General features: G+C 38.9%; 2 protein-coding genes across 3 annotated transcripts in view; one reads left to right on the forward strand and one right to left on the reverse strand.

The window, feature by feature from the left end:
- Positions 1–311: 311 nt before the first annotated feature.
- ID2 (inhibitor of DNA binding 2) lies at positions 312–15484 on the forward strand. Of its 2 annotated transcripts, none has more exons than XM_032214138.1 (3): positions 312–857; positions 1214–1280; positions 15386–15484. In XM_032214138.1, exons 1-2 carry the CDS (start codon positions 504–506, stop codon positions 1268–1270), a joined length of 411 nt encoding a protein of 136 aa, XP_032070029.1. In that variant the 5' UTR covers positions 312–503; the 3' UTR covers positions 1271–1280; positions 15386–15484. The 2 variants fall into 2 exon arrangements, with proteins under 2 accessions (XP_032070029.1, XP_032070028.1); XM_032214137.1 differs by lacking the exon at positions 15386–15484 and adding an exon at positions 1763–2420.
- The window catches only part of LOC116506407 (kinase D-interacting substrate of 220 kDa-like), a 94053-nt gene continuing 91909 nt past the window's right edge, over positions 15372–17515 (reverse strand). The window contains 1 exon segment of the mRNA XM_032214140.1: positions 15372–16816. Within this exon segment, the coding sequence (XP_032070031.1) occupies positions 15548–16816 (1269 nt within the window). The 3' untranslated portion in view covers positions 15372–15547.

A 17515-nucleotide genomic window follows, 5' to 3' on the forward strand; every position in this document is an offset into this window, starting at 1 on the left:
GAACCGAGGCTCAGCAGATCTCTCTCTCTCTCTCTCCTCCCTCCCCACCCTCCACCCCGCACCGCCGCCTTTCCAGGCGCCACCGTACTGTATATTTACTAGCCACAGCTGTGCTTTGGACACGCCCCCCTTGGCCAAGGCTGGGCTCCAAACGCGGACGGTCCGGACCGCCTCTTGGGTGACCCTCGTACCAATGGGGAACGCCTTGGCTCTTGATGGACGCGCGTCCTTCCTCCAATAGCGACGCCCGCAGCCCGGATTTGTCAGCTGGGCAGGCGAGCGCTATAAAGGCGAGAGCAAAGGGGGGCTTAACTTCATTCTGACTACTGTCGAGGGGGAAGAAGGAGAGGAGCGGGAGGCGAGGCAGGGCTGAAGGGCGACGTCGTTCTCCTGCGGTCCGGAGTTGTTGTACGGGGTGGGCTTCAAAGCAGGCAAAGAAGAGAAACCCACCCGGCTGGCTCTCTCTCTCTCTCTCTCCTCCCGAGGTCTGTTCTTTCTGCAGCATGAAAGCCTTTAGCCCGGTGCGATCCGTCCGGAAAGCCAGCCTTTCGGAGCACAGCCTGGGGATATCCCGAAGCAAAACCTCGCTGGACGACCCGTTGAGTTTGCTCTACAACATGAACGACTGCTACTCCAAGCTGAAGGAGCTGGTGCCCAGCATCCCGCAGAACAAGAAAGTCAGCAAGATGGAAATCCTGCAGCACGTCATCGATTACATTCTGGACCTCCAGATCGCGCTCGACACGCATCCCAGCATCGTCACCCTCCACCACCAGAGACCCGTGGTGGGACAGAACCCTTCCTCCAGGACCCCTCTGACCACCTTGAACACAGACATCAGCATCTTGTCGCTACAGGTGAGCGCCTTCTCTTCTTCTCCCCCCCCCCCAAAAAAAAACACCGTCCTCTCCACTCCTTCCTTCGGCTTGTAAACGGGGATTAAGATTTAACGGCGTTGCTCTAAATCTCCTTCGCCGGCTTTGAATCAGCACTTGCCTTTTTCCAAGGCATTAAAAAAAAAAAGGAAACAAAAATCAATTCTAAAGGTACCTTTGGCTTTCCTTGGCTGTCTTATTTCTTAGCAGTAAATAAGACCCGCGTCTTATTTCTTAGCAGTAATCGCTCTTGGTTGCTCGCCTTGGAAGTAGTTTGCAAGCTTCCTTGAAATGCTTTGGGGTTTTTTAACTCTCTCTCTCCTTCCCCCCTTTTGCAGGCAGCTGAATTTCCCACAGAGTTAATGTCAAATGAGAGCAAAGCACTTTGTGGCTAAAATGTGTTTGGTAAGTGCTCAATTCCTGTTTTTGTTTTTTTTAAAAAAAGAAATACTTTGTACATGTTATGTGGCGAGGCATGTTGTTGTCTTTTGAGGACTCGACATAAATCCAGGCAGAGTTCTCTTTAATATTTTAATCTTTAAGTGAAACTTGGGGTGTGGGGCTCAGGAATCCCGCATGGGATCAATTGGGGCAGCTTCTAATTAAATTGTTGCTTTAACTCTTACTGCCGCCCGGTCTCTTGTCCCCTCTTGAAGAGTTTTAAGCCAGAGATCTTGTCTCCTCTTGAACTATGCTCATTGAGTGTGTGTGTGAAAGGGAAGCACGCATTTGCATGCACATGCTGCATCTAGGCGCCAGGGTTTGCCCAATCTTTGAGTGTTTGGCTAAATGCTCAAAACTGTGGTTTCCTCTCTGGCGCCAGTCTGCCCGGATCTCTCTGCCCTGTTAGCATTCTTCTAAATATGCTTCTCTTCGATGTTTTGCAGGTGTTTGCTGGATTTTTGCACAAGAAGATACATTCCCCCCTCCCAAACAGCAACTCTTGTTTCCCCCCCAGCTATATCTGGATTGGGGAGGGGGATCCATATTCAGTTAAATGAACCTTTTAAAGAAAAATTAATGGATATCATCTTCCACCACCGTTCTTCATCTTGGACTTAATCTTAATTATTTATGAAAAGAGACTTTTAAAATGCCCTTTCCCTAGCTGGAAAGGCTTCATTTATATGCTATATTCCCACAGTAGGGAGCCAAATGAAACTCTTTTTTTGTTAAAAAAAAAGCCCTCTTTTAAGGAATTTTCCCTTTTAAAGCAGACTTTGCCTTTTTTTTCCTCGAAAAGGTGGAGCGTGAGTATTAGAAGATTTGGGTGTTCAGTTTTCTGTGAAGTCTTGGGTCAAAAATTAGCTTTTTTTGACATTGCGTCTAGGACTGAATGCTGTGTACATATTTATATATAAATATGGGAATGAAACTTTGAACTCTTTAATTGAGAGTTTTCTTGTATAGTAGCAGAAATGTATATTTCTGCCCAAAAAAAAAATAATGTTATGATGTACCTAATCATGCTGAACTTTTTATAAAAGTTTAGTTGTAAACTTAACCTTTTTATACAGAATCAAAATAAATTGTGTGTTCATTGAATAGCTTGTTTGCCTTCTTTATAAGTGCCAGCTGTTTTGGGGCAGAGCAGCTGAATTGGCAATAGACCAATTACATTCTATGTCAGTGTTTCTCAACCTTGGCAACTTGAAGATGTCCGGACTTCAACTCCCAGAATTCCCCAGCCAGCATTCGCTGGCTGGGGAATTCTGGGAATTGAAGTCCGGACATCTTCAAGTTGCCAAGGTTGAGAAACACTGATGTAGATAGTCCTATTTTCTCTGAGAAACTATGTTTGAAAGTTGCTTGTTTAAAAAAAAAAAGTCCAAAACTGTTTGTGAAGAGAAACTTTTTAAGTTGTTCATTACCCTGAGAAGTTTGAACTTTAGAAGCAAAAGCTTTAAGTTGTACACAAATGATTCCTTTGCCTGTTTTTTTTTTATTCCACCCTGTTGCTTGGCTATGTGAACTTCTAAAAGCAACTACCGTACTCCACCTCTGATGAACTTGCTTTTTGATTATGCATCAGCTAAGAATGGTGGCTAATAATTTCCCCAACTGTTAACTTCTTGTAAAAAAAAACTTTCATGTAAAAAAAAAAAAAACCTAATGTAAGAGCTAACGTATGAATACTGGAAAAGTTTATATGAATCTGTGCAATATATTTCATGGAAAAGGGTATTAGTTAATAAGTTGCAGCAGTTTCTCTATATGAGTAAGCTGCTGAGAAATGAAAGTCATTCGGGTGTTATTGATTAAACGTTGGCTGCTCTAAGCATCAACCTCTCCTAAAAAAGAATTAAATGTCATTTTTCTAGTATTGCCTTAAGGTTGCAATGCCAACTATAAGAGTAAGCTGGACTTCAGCAGGATTTAAATTATAAGCATATGCAGAGTTCGCTGCTCTTCTGTCACTTCTCATTACTACACAACTTTTTTTTTTAAATCTTGTCCCACTATAACCCTAATTTCCTAATTATACTCTTTGTAGCAGTCGTTCCTAAACTTGCTGTAAGATAATGGAGATGATCTCCAGTCCCTTTGCAGCTAGGAATGTTTTAATTTCCCACTTTAGCCAACCGGCAGCATAGTCAGCAAAAGCAGCTTCGAAGCAATTGCAAAAAAATAGTTTGTCAAGCAGTGTGAAACTGGGGGACCTGGGTGTGCTCTGGGAGACTCTTACGGGAAAATGCAGAAGCTCCACCTGAGGCCTGTGTAACATTTGCACCAAAATGAACAGGTGTGTGGGTGGTGCTGTGCAGTTTGAGGCAGCTGTCTTTTTCCTCTCCTTTTTTGCCCTCAATATCAGATCTATGCACAGATCCTTGGGGGAGGGAGGGAGGAGGAAGGAAACTTGACAACCGGCCCCTCTTCTGAACAGAAAAGTTACTACAAGCAATGTGCTATACAGTTTTTTTTCAGAAGGTGTAACCCCCCCCCCATGCTTCCTCATTATTTCTGTTAAAATGGGTAGATTTGAAAGCCTTAAAAGTGTGCAGTAAATATAGGTGGTCCCCGACTTACAACCAGAACTGAGCGCAAAATTTACGTTGCTAAGTGAGGAATTGTGAGTTGCCCCAATTTATGACTTCTCACTGCATGATAAGTGAATCACTGCAGATCTTAATAACCCGTTAAGTGACTCTATTGACTATTTGTCAAAAGATCAGAAAAAAAGGGATCATATGACTGCGGACACTGCAACCATTATAAATGTGAGTCAGTTGTCAAGGGTCTGAATGTAAATCGCATGAAAGCACGTGGGGATGCTGAAATGGTCATCGGTGTGAAAAATGGCCGTGTTATTTTTCAGTGCTGTTGTAACTTTTGAACAGTCACGAAATGTATTGTTGTAAGTCAAGGACTACCTCTCTGAATACTCATTCCAAGAGACTTCCGTGCAGCATTAATACCTTCAAAAGCAAAATCTTCCAGACTAAATGAGGTTAGTCATCTTTTCTCCATTCTATATAGAGCAGTGTTTCTCAACCTTGGCCACTTGAAGATGTCCGGACTTCAACTCCCAGAATTCCCCAGCCAGCATTTGCTGGCTGGGGAATTCTGGGAGTTGAAGTCCGGACATCTTCAAGTGGCCAAGGTTGAGAAACACTGATATAGAGTAATTTCTCCGGACCAGCCTGAACAATTTTGAGTCACTTGCTTGTTTCTCCTTTTTTCCCCAAAGGATGTTGCATTTCAAGTTGCATTCTGAATGCAGGCTCATTAGCAAAGGCAGAACACACTTTTACAATCGGATTTTCACTACTTTATTTTTGTATTAGTCATGCCAGTCTAAAACCTAATTGCTATTTCAGGTAATAAATCATGTTGATTTTTCAGACTCTTTAATCATTGCACTGTTAGTAGTTAGAGGAGAGAATAGGAACTTACTTTATACCTAGCCTGGCTAAAATAACTTGATAACTTATTTTTGCATACTTGGAAGATTTTATTATGTCACAATCTAAACACATTAGCATCTCCAGTTTTATTGCGTATTTGCAATATTTGAGATTTTCATACTTAAACCATTTGGTTATACAATGTATTTTAAAAAGGGCTAAAACAATGCACATGATTTATGAGCATTGGTTTATAGGAAGCTGGATGGGAAAGGAGAGGATAAGGATTAACAACCTCAGAGTCAAGAATTTACATGATAGTAACTTAAGTTTTTTTTTAATTTTTAAATATCTGATCTGAGTACATTCTTAATTTATGCAGACAACTCTTAATTGCATGCAGTAATTTAAAAGTACTGCATACTTTTGCACTTGAAAGGAACATAGAGGAATTGTGGAAAGCAGCTTAGATGTGCTTCCTTATAAGACACATTGTAACTGCCATAGTAAAAAATACGAAGTATTTTTATGTATCTATTTGCATGCTACCTTAATTACCAAGACAATTAAAAGTACATATTAATCAATACAGTATTTTCAACCTATACTTGGTATATTAATCTGTATTACTAAGTAATTGCAAGATGTGATTGCCGCTAACTTATCTTATAAAAAGAATTAAATTCAGGTAGGCTAGGCCTCTATTGAAACGTAAGATATCTATAGATAATTTCTACAGCTGTATGGAAACAACTGCACGAGGAAAACAGGATGTTCTGATCAATCTTTGTATATCAAAAAGATCTAAAAAGCAATTTTTTACACTTAAAAGTGAGAAATACCCTAATAATTTATTGCAATCCTATTCTGAATATAAAAGTACCATATGAATTCATTAAGTTTATTAAGCAACTGTGAGAGCCAACACATATTTGAAAGAACAATATGCCAATTTCTGGATTCTAACCTAGTACCAATTAAATTTTACAGATTCAACAGCAAGCAGAAAGTAGATCTGGATAATATTGGGAAATGGGTGTTAGCTAAGGTCATCTGAAAAGAAGTCCAGTCTCAAATTTTACCTGTATTTGAGTGTGTGTTCTAAATTACAAACTCCAACAAAATTTGATGGAACTAGCCAATCGTAAAATTTTAATTATTAAGAATTTGTGAATACCTTTCAGGAGGGGATAACAAAATCATCTTGTCTTTAGGAGGATTCTTAACATATAAAACTGAAGAAATAAAGTAATTGTACCTTTGATGTGTATCTGAGAAAATACATGCAAATATTTAATATTTATATTTTTGAGAAACATTCCATTCATGCCAACTCTTAAGATCCCATTGTTAACATATGTGGAAGACGAGCGCCACCTTCTGGCCTAAGCGTAGAAGACATTTACCATCAAAAAGCTATTCATTAAAAATTAAGAGTATGTTTTGCATTTTAAAACAAAACTTTGTCATCTTCAAAGGTTTAAATTAAAAAAGGCAAAATTAGTTATTAAAATGATCCAAATATTGAAAAAAATAATTGGGTTTGCTCCAAGACTGTCAATACATTTTCACTGGGAGAATTCCACTTTTGGATTAGCTTTATTGTCAAATGTTTTTGAATATATTTAAAAATAAATAGTATTTATTTTATTTAAAATGGTATTTCATGCCATTTTCAAGTGAAGAAGGGAGTTCCTGAATTTAAATAGAATTATGAAATAAAAGGTCTCAGAACTAGAATATACAGGAATACAGAACATTTGTTGGCACAACTAAAAAGAGTTTCTAATTTAAATTCTTCACTAAACCTGTTTACTATTTGTCCACTATATAAACAGGCTTGGCTTATGGCTTTCTATCTAGCTGTGTATCCAGGAAAGATGTCCCAATATATTTGGTTCTTATTCTCCAATGTCACAATATATAAATCCGTAAGTCATCATTCCAGTAGAATTATAAAATCTACATTTTTATTTGGTACCCAAGTTTGCTTACTTTCTTTTTATTCATTAGTAAGGCAAGGACTTTGAGGACGGGTTGAATTACTCTGAATTACTGGAAAGCGCCTAGGATACGTTCACTAAAATCAAAAAGTAAGGTGGGGAAATCCAACACTTTTTCACCTAAAAAATGGCTTTAGGAGCCATGAAAAAAATGCCATTAAAAGAAGAGACTTCTCCAGTTCTTACATGGTTCCAGTCAGCCATGCCATCTTCCGTGATATTTTAGCACTGGCAAAGTGAGAAAAACTGAGGAAAAAAAGGCATTGGCCTTTTTAAAAGTTGTTCCCATTTTAACATTTTTATTTGTGTCAGGCCTAGCTCAAGAATGATACACCACCATCTAGCCAAAGTTCAGTTCTTTCATTTGGTTGAATCATATAGATCACGGGTGTCACACCCGCGGCGGCACGTTGCCAACACGTGATCTTTCGTGACATTTTTTCCCTCATGGAGTTCGGGTGGACGTGGCCTGCGTGTGACGCATCCGGCCCAAGGGCAGCCAGTTTGACACCCCTGGTATAGGCAGAACTTTGCCAGATTAAACTGATACAGGTCTTACCCTGATGGATGTACCCCAGAGGTGGGTTCCTACCCGTTCGCGCCTATTCGGTAGAACCGGTTCGTCAAATCTACCGAACCGGTTAGAAGAGGTTCCACCAGTGGACCCGGAAAGCAGGCCACACCTACAGAAGAGGTCCCAAAATTTTTTGAAACCCACCACTGGTCCTTGGATACGATTATTCTACACTATCATGCTCCTATTTATAAAACTCAGTGCCTCTGTGAAAGGTAAGGATGACTACTGCGTTTGTGGTGCAATCAGAACATTGCGCGTGTTGAAGTTGTTTTAACGCAAACCAAAGATGCCTTTTAAAAAACAAGTTTACCTCATACTCTTATGCATGCCAGTGCTGTGTGTGAGGTGATTTAAGGTGGTTCTGACAAGTGTCGTCGGCATCTTCATATCCGGTCACACGGGCAGCAAGCCACTCCCATCCGGTCACATGGGCGGCAAGCCACTCCCACAAAGCAGGCCACACCCACAGAGTAGGTTCGAACAATTTTTGAAACCCACCATTGATGCATCCCGAAAGATTCTAGGGAGTGGACATCCAAAAACTCTTGCTCTGGGTTGTGCTGCCTCTTGTACATTTCTTCCTGGGAACCTGCTGCATTACTGCTGTCCATCACATCACTTCTCATCTGCCCATCGCAATTTGGCGACTATTTTTCGTTGTTCTATTTCTCACTTGAAAATAGATCCTGGCATTTGGGCTACATAAGGATTTATGTTGGGAAAGCAGGTTCAACATTTATGTGTAGCATGAAGAGCCACCTGTCACTCTTAAAGCAGAATCCTTTGGCATTTTGTGTGTGCTGCTCCATGAAAAGCTGGGAATTTATAGTTCCGGAACACTGAAAATGACACACACAACCGTTCTAGAGAAATGTGGATTATTGTATGTGTTTTTGCTGACTAGCTTTTGGTTAGTAAAGTATAAGTAACACACCCTACCCAAACAGGTACATGAAGAAAAGTGGAGCAGACTGCTCTGCTTCACTAACAGGATCTCTGGAGTGCTCTGGAGACCCTTAAAAGTTAAGTACATGATGGACAATGGGAGAGGAGGGTGTGGGACCTGGTTGGGTGAATGACTATGGGGATGCAATTTTTGCATCTCATTTGGAAACCAGGGACCCAGAGTATGGAGGAAGAATGGAGAGGCCAATCAAGCACAGTAATCCCAGAGTCATTGAACCAGTTTTTGGTGCTTTTGGCAAAAGTTGCTCTCATCAGAAGAGGGGACTTTGGACCACTGAGCAACAGGACTTTGGACCACTGTGCTTCATTAAGACCAGGGTCAACGCAGCCGTCTACCAGGAGATTTTGGAGCGCTTCATGCTTCCTTCCGCAGACAAGCTTTATGGGGATGCTGATTTCATTTTCCAGCTGTCCACACTGCCAAAAGCACCAAAACCTGGTTCAATGACCGTGGGATTACGATGCTTGATTGGCCAGAAAACTCGTCTGACCTGAACCCCATAGAGAATCTATGGGGCATTGCCAAGAGAAAGATGAGAGACATGAGACTGAACAATGCAGAAGAGCTGAAGGCCGCTATTGAAGCATCCTGGTCTTCCATAACACCTCAGCAGTGCCACAGGCTGATAGCTTCCATGCTATGCTGCATTGGGCAGCTCCTCTTCCAAGTTGTGGCCCAGACATGGGTGCTTCCTTTTCGGCACTCGGTGCCGAAAAGGTTTGCCATCACAGCTCTAGAACCATAGCTAGAATAAGTAATTAAAACATTCAGTATGGCCATTTAGATTTTTTAATAATAATGTATCAAAACAGGGATTTGAAATATTGAGTTCAGAAAAGATATTATTCAATTCAGTGTAGCATCATTGTAGAAATTTAAGAATCTTTAATTTAAGCCAACAACGTCCACCAACGCCAGTTTTCTTATTAATACTTTGCTTCTCTGGGAAAATTTCTATATACCAGTAAGCTCTGAGTGCTTGATCAGACTTTCAGTAGCTTTACCTTTACTTGCTGCTTTATTCTGATTGACCTCAATTTGCAATTAATGCTGTTTCAGTCTTATTAGCTGCCTTAAAGACTCAGAATGAAAACCTAGAACAAGAACTCACATACCGTAATGAACAATTCACGCATCACTCTTGAAGGATTTCAGTAATTTCAGCAAATACTGCTTTTACTGCTTCTTTCAGCTGGAGATAAAAAATGCAAGTGGGAAGGAAAGTGTCTCATCTATTTGTATTACTTAGCTCAGTGGTATACATTTGTTTTGTTCGAAAACTAAAAACTACATTTGTTCACTTAAAATTTATAATTTGGCTCACATCGGTGAATTTATCCCATCAATCTCTGCAGTTTTGTTGGTGTGCTATATCGTGTATGTTAAAACCTTCTGAATCTAATCTAATTAATGCTCCTGTTGTATCGATTCAGGTTTATTACCTAACTCTTAAAACCAATACCATTAGTCCAATGCCATTATTATATTTGACCAATTCATATATGTTACAGTAATTTATACTGCCCTATTTTATTCCAGAGATATCGGTAGAGATAAGAGGAGAGTTGAGGGAGAAAGAAGGGATCGGTAAAGAAGGCCATGCTTTCTAAGATGCACCCAGCTAGAATTCTTTTAAGACTTTTTTTCTGAAATGCAATAGTAACAATACCAATGTTAGGAAATGAAAGTTTCTTAAAAAAAAAACAACACATTCTACAGAATTGCCCAATACATTGTTTAATTCATGCCTGGATTTTATAAATTTGTAAAAAAAAATTGCATAACGTTACATCCAAAAATGCAGCCATCCACTCACATTCCTAAAAATTGGAAGGGGGAAGCAGGGAATAAGATAGCTTTTCTCTTTATCATCCGTTTTCTTCTGGTTCTAAAATCTTTCCTTTGTTCCACTTCCACATTGAGCCTGTTTTTACTTACAGATAGCAATTTAAGCAAGTGAAGAGTGGTTTTTCTTACCTCTGAGTAAGTGCAGGGTTATGGTGGAAATTTACCTTGAGACACTTATATCCTCAGCAATACCATTCTCAATACCCAAGTTGACTAAGACAAAACATTTCAGAATAAATGTGAAAAAGCCAAAAGTTTGAGTAGCTACTCTACTGTTGAATCCGATTCAGATCAATAGCAACAGAAACCATGCACATATCTATGTAGTTTAAGAACATTTTTATTTAAGTAAACTTCCTGACACCAGGAAGAGCAGGACAGGAGCAGAAGCTTTGAAATATTTACTGAGTGTCAGTTGTAAATCTAAGTGTAGGTCTGTGGAAGTCTACTATCAAAGCCCATTTTCTAGAAACACTAGTCTATGGGGCGGTGGTGTATAATACAACATAATAAAAGTCTAATCCTTTTTAAAGAAGTAAACCAGTACAAAAAAACCTTGAATTGCTACCAACAACTATCATCAAGTCCATACATTTGGCTGTTGGCCTGTGTCTCTACATAGACACAACAGATGCCTATGAATTGGATGCAGTGGGACTGGATTATCCAACCTGAATTTTCTCTTCAGATGAATGGGAGGGGACTGGTCACAGCTGTTTTATAGAAGAAAACCATTTTCTATCATTCTGTGCTCAACTTGGGCAGATGGGCGCCTTCAAAGCTGGTAAAAATGGAAATATCTATTGCCTCTCTAGTTCAGACTTTTCAGCCCAAGCCAAATTGGGGGAAGGTCTCACTGAAGCAAAATAATGAATCATGCCATCCATAAATGTACGTAAAGCTGAAAATAGAAAGGAACACTAGTAACAAAAGAATGTTTGTTCCTCTTTACGTGAGTAACTGCAAAGAGGAGAATCCTGAGACCACGTTTTCTGATAGAGACGGAAGGGAAGCAACTGATAATATTCAAACCTCGAGTGATTTAATAAAAACAAAAAAAATGCTATCCAATAAAGCTCTGGGCGCTATGGAGCACCTGCCTTATTGGCAAGTAAGTCACTTAGTCCTCTTAATATTCCAAGAAAGTTTAAATTAACATTGTTGTCACAGTGCACCAGTGGTGGGTTACAACCGGTACGCCCCGGTACGAGCGTACCGGTGCCTGCTGGGAGCACTAGATACCGTTCCGGTATGGTGCTCTGGAGGGCCCACCTGCCTGCACTCCTTACCTGTATTTGAGCTCTTCAGGGCTTATGTGCATGGAGCGTACGGCGCCTGCACGACGCTCCGCCAAGGAGCTGGAGCATCGTGGACAGTAAGCACGCATGCGCACGCTGCACACTGCATGTGTTCATGTGGTGGAAGCCCGGCCCCGTTGCACCGGGATCCGGAACCCACCCCTGCAGTGTACAGTAATTTCATATATTTCTTTGTTGAAGATGGAAGCTCAGCATGCTGCATAGTCAATAAAGAAAAGTGCAGATGCTGTACATGGCTTCAAGAAGTTTCATACATAAGCTTTAACAAGCTAATCTTGTTTTAGCTATAAAATTTATGGACTGTCTCAGCTCATCCTAGAGATCTATCTGGTTGCTAAAAGTCAACACTAACTTGATGGCCTATAAATAAAGTTTCAGCAGTGATATAAATGTAACACAAAGAAATGAAAGGCACCCATAATTTAAAAAAAATTGAGCTTTTTTCAGTTTAGGTCACTGCCCTTGGTGTTCTGAAATCTAATGTCTGCAAATTGTAAGCAATTTGTTTATGCGGCCTCCATCAAATACCAGTATATGGTAGAAAAGGGAAATAAAAGCATTTGCTTCCCTTTATTATAGTTCTGCTATATTTGATATAGGGGGGAAGGTGATTAATTTGACTTCTCATATGGGAACAAGCCAGTATCAATTAAAACAAATAGTTTGCAAGACCTAACTGGGAATAGCAGTTGTTTTAAGAGGAAGTAATTGTTCCAGTCTTGTCACCTGACAATCTAAAGAGAAGAGGAAAAGCACATGGATTCAAGGGTTTCTGCAACATTTTTGGAAGCAGGAATTTTAAAAAAAAGTTTATGAGTGTTTGTCAACATCTTATTGTTTGAGCTTAGATTTTGAATCCAAATACTGCTATGAATGGAAGTTTACTTCTTAGAACTTAATATATGGACCTAAGGTAAATAATATGAGATGTGCAAATAATAATAATAATAATCCTGTCCAGGTCAACTTTTGAACATCCTTAAACCTATTATTAAAATTTAGTCCCTCTGCTTTATCGTGCAAAATTACACAATCAAGTTTGAAAATACAAATTTGTAATCTGTAGCATTTTATATTAGCAATTAGGGAATGCAAAATCTCACATTCTCCACAATTGGTGGAGATAGCAGTCAGATTGGGTTAACTCCGTCCAGCATCCAATGGGACTGAAATGAATTGTTCTGTTCCTACCAGAAGTGTACTAGCTTCAAAATGCTTCCGGCATTGTGATGACATTTCTGATAAAATGGAAATAGCTGTTCAAATTCAAAATGTTTTGCATCCCACTAGTCCAGATCTATTACTTAGCATGTTACATAAATCCAGCTGTCTGCAATTTATTTAATAAATCATGGTTTAAGGTAATGAAGTCCTCTCGTGTATGATAAGATTAAATGGTACAATTTTCTTAATAAAACCAGAGTATTTACATTTTGTTATTCATTTGCATTATTTTTCTAAACAAGCTTCTCTTCTATATATTTCGTGAATTGTACTTGAACAATTTAAAATAAAAATGGATAATTGGTTTAGATTCTTATCCATTCTAAAAATGGATAATTGGTTTAGATTCTTGTTTTTTTAATAAACAATTTGGAATTAGTGCAGATTTTTTAGTTTCTATCTGAGGACTCATCCTAGTTTCAAAAGTTAACATGAAGAATGCCAAATGATGAACTTAAGGATATAATCCAATATTAATTTAACTAGATATCCTGAAATAAATGAAACTGGCTCCTGAGAATTGCAACCTTAATAATTCCTTCTGCAACTTCCACAGAACTTTCTTAACTTTCAACTGTGCAGGCCTGTACGTTTCTCATGGTATTATGAGAGAGTTCCATCACTAGGAAATGCAACAGTCTTTTCAGAAGAATATGTTATATATTATATCATTATCATTTCATACTTTTGAGAGGGAGGGGGAGAAAAAGAAAGGTTAAATATCCATTGTGAGCTATGCCAGACCTGATATCTTTTCTCTTGTGCATTTGGTAGCTCTCTTTCTCTCTTCAGCCACTGTCTTCTATAATTTCCCCCATTTTCATTATGAGGATATCCTTCCCCTCTCTACTTTTGTAAGTATTCTGCCTGTAAATATCAATAAAGACTTTCAACAAAAATTCAGTACCCAGTTCGTTTAAAAATATATTGAAAGTGTAGCAGCAACTGTTGTATTTAGCATTAAAAATATCTCCCACATTGCAGAATTAAATACCTAATACAAACTACATATTGTAATGAAAAGCCCCCAGACATGGTAAAGCTTTCTTGGAATTTTGAGATTTTACATGAAAACAAGTTTAACGCCAAGGGTTTTGATTCAATAGTATAGCCGTTTCAAGACTTCAAAGAATTCTGGTATGTGTATAGAACTACACAGCACTCTATTTAAAAAAGGAAACGCTCCAGGCAGAATCCATCTAATTTCTTTCCTTCAGCAAACTGGATGGGTTTTATTGTATTTTCAGCTATTTCCCATATACTTCGAAACAGAAAATAGCTGAATTTCATCCACTGGGGAAACCCATACCGCATGTACAGATCTCAAATCAACATTCAAGCAACACAGTAAGGGTCCTTTAAGCAATTAGGAAAATGGTAAGGAAGAATAAATGATTCAGCTTCTCACTAAAAAAGTATTTACACAGCAGAGCTGATGAAGAGATCAACAGATGATTTTAGCTCAGAGATGCAAAAGATGGTGAATTCATGCTCTTTACAGAGCACTTAACAGCTCCCACCAAAGTTAATGGAGACACAGAGATATGATAAGACCGTAAGTGCTGAATTCACAATAAGGTTAATTCTACCATAATCCCCCTTTTTAAAAAAACTCAACTGTTTAATCCTACCAAACAACTGAAAAGATGTTCATTAAAATTAAAGAAAACATCCAACACAAAAGAAGCATGCCTGTGGTTTTATTATTATCTCCATTGTAGTGGAATGTATACAATTCACAAATCCTATTTAAAATCATGCATTTTCATTTACATATAAAGTACTGATACTTTGTCTGCAATGCTAAAAACAGGATGGACATAATTATACGCTACATAAAGCCAAACATTGCTATATAAAGGCAAACATTACATTTTTGCTAAGTACTAAGGCCATGAAAGCCACCAATTCTGTTTGCTCTCCACAATCAAGTAAAACACATTAATCAAACGCCACTATTGTTTAAAATTAGAAATACTTTCCAAAGATTACATCAAAGCACCCCTTGGAAATAATACTATAGAGCATCACAATCACAGTTACTCTTCACAATTACTTTAGAACTATTGTCATACTATAGTCTATGGTAAACAAAAACAATCGGACAATTTATTCTTAAATCTTGAGTACAATTATCATTTCAAACATGCAGAATTCTTTCCTCAAATTTGCAATCACAAATATAGCGTTCCCAAAGACCATCATTTAAATCAGCAAAAAAAGAGTTTCAATACTTCAATTTCAGCTATTTAAACATCAATACTTTTTAAAGTGTCACAGGACTGAAAAGTATAAAATCATAGGTATCCAATTTGTAAACATCTAGCCCAGTATTTCTCAACCTTGGCTACTTGAAGATGTCTGGACTTCAACTCCCAGAATTCCCCAGCCAGCATTCGCTGGCTGGGGAATTCTGGGAGTTGAAGTCCAGACATCTTCAAGTAGCCAAGGTTGAGAAACACTGATCTAGCCAATGTCTTTATTTAATAATTAAAAATGTTAAATCAAATTGCTACATTGATTCTTACATAGATGTATGACATTCATTTTTATCTCATCGTTACTTTTCAACATGCAGACAGAAACATGCATACTTTTCCCTAGAAAAAAATCTTTACCTGATCAACGGCTGCCATTATTTAACTAATGTTCAATATATTGTGTATTTTTGTCTATTCTAAACCATGAGATTTTGAACTGGATTACAACCCTATTTTTTTTTTTTAGGAGAAGAGCAAACATGGGCAAAGGGCAGAGAAACAAGCTGCACACTGGAATGATAAAGAAATGTGTAAATCTGACAAGGGACTAAGAAAAGGAGGCTGTGTAATAAAAATAAAAATAAATAAATCAGGTAGATGGGGGCAATGTGGTTAACTTGGATTACTTTCAAAGAATGCTCTCTCTCTCTTCTCCAAAGCCTGCAGTATCGGAACCAGTAACGGCCAGAAGCTCAGAAGCATCTTTTGAAAGCCTCGAATAACTTAAACGCTGACTACGCTTATGGGCCACGCCTTTAATATTATCATTCTGAACTGCCACTGAGTTAGAACTCGATCCAGGACACAGAATGATTTGAGGAGGTTCTACTATGATACCGTCGGTCTCCTCAAAATTCTGATTGGGTCTATTGGCTGGTGCACTGTTATTATTCAGGGTGACCGTGCTAGGCGTTCTGTTTAAATTGTAGACTTTTGGACAGGCCGGCCAATTCTCTTCCGGACTGCTTGCTATTAAGCTGCTATCTGAAGGGCTTTTCTTATCTTCTGAACAAATTGACATACGGGCGATTGTTGGATCCTGGAGGCCACTCAAGCTATGGGGAATTCCCCTTTTTCCACTGCGGCCATCATCTTCCAGCTCAATGAGATTTGCTTTTTCAAGCTGTGAGTCATCTCCATCATTATGGAGAGAATGATTTGGAGAGCTTTCGTTGGATCTCACTCCAGAATCAGAGGAATCCTTTTTGTCTAGGAGAGCATCCGTCAAATACTCCTTTGCTTTGATCAAGGTTCTGATGGGCTCAGAGCCATGTTCTGGAGATTTGGACTGTTTCTCTACTTTTCCTTCTATTTTCCGGTCTTTACCTTCCTTGAGGAGAGGTGTATTATCAGATTCTTCTGTCCCAGACTCATCTTCATCACTTGGAAGTTTCTGATAACGTAGCGCTACCCCTTTCAACTTCAGATCTGCAGCTTGGAAAATGCTAGTTCTTTCTGAAGATTTCTTCCCAGAAAGAAGCTTGGATCCAGACTGATCTGATTTTTCATCTTCTTCGGTAATGGGATCTAATGGAGACGCATCGTTGGTAGATACTGAACTACTGTAATCTACAACATCATTCCGCTTCATCAAGAAGGACTTCCTTCCATCGTCTTGTTTCTGTTCAGCATCCTTTCCCTTATCTTGTTCCATACTGGAATGAAGAGAACCTGTGGATGTGCTCTGACCCATGTAAAATGCTGCTGAACTATGTGGTGAAGATCTACCACTAACTGTACTAGAACTTGCACCTCCTTCTAACTGGGACATTTGAGCAATATATTCTCTATATGCATCTCTATATTCTGCTTGTACCTTATCAGTAAGCTTTGAAATTTCAATACTAGAATCTTGAGAATTGAGACTTGAAAGACTTGGAGTCCGGTGGGCTTGTGACTATTTAAAGACAAAGAAAACATATTAAAATATTTTTTTGAATTTATATACATAATACATCTAAATAGGCACAAATGACTAAAATAAAACCTGAATAAGTAGTTATGAATAAAAATTGCTTGATATTTCAGAAAGGGGCACTATGTCAATGGTACAATATATACCATATTTTTGGAGTATAAGACGCACCTTTTCCCTCAAAAAAGGCTGAAAATCTGGGTGCATCTTATACACCAAATACATCATTTTTGCCTCCCCAAACCCCGCCCCCTTTACCAAAATAGCCGTGCATAGCTTGTAGGAGGCTTTCAGAGAGCTTCTGGGGGCTGGGGAGGGCAGAAATGACCAAAAACAGGCTGTTTGTTGCTCGTTTTGCCCCCCCAGCTCCGCCCCCACCAGGAGCACTCTATAAGCATCCCATGCCCTTTTGGGGGGAAAAAAACCATTTTGGGGAGGTCTGCAGAGTGCCAAAACTTTTTTTAAAAATTTGCCTCTTCAAAACCTTGGTGTGTCTTATACTCCGGTGCATCTTATACTCCAAAAAATATGGCAACTAGCATAGGTTGAGATTGGTCCTGTCAGGGTAAGGCTCTGTGAGGATTCAATACAGCAAATTCATTTATCATATAAATGGTTTCCTGTTTAGAATAGAAGGGGAAATTGTAACAATTTTCTGTTAAAACCAACAGCCTTTCCCAA

Source organism: Thamnophis elegans, chromosome 3, assembly GCF_009769535.1.
Source record: "Thamnophis elegans isolate rThaEle1 chromosome 3, rThaEle1.pri, whole genome shotgun sequence".
In the NCBI taxonomy this organism is placed as follows: domain Eukaryota; kingdom Metazoa; phylum Chordata; class Lepidosauria; order Squamata; family Colubridae; genus Thamnophis; species Thamnophis elegans.

What these genes read in the sequence shown, in the direction of transcription:
- ID2 (XM_032214138.1), top strand. Translation starts at nt 504, where the DNA reads ATGAAAGCCTTTAGCCCGGTGCGATCCGTCCGGAAAGCCAGCCTTTCG. An exon ending in TCAGCATCTTGTCGCTACAG is followed by an intron (nt 858 to 1,213) that starts GTGAGCGCCTTC and finishes CCCCTTTTGCAG; the next exon opens with GCAGCTGAATTTCCCACAGA.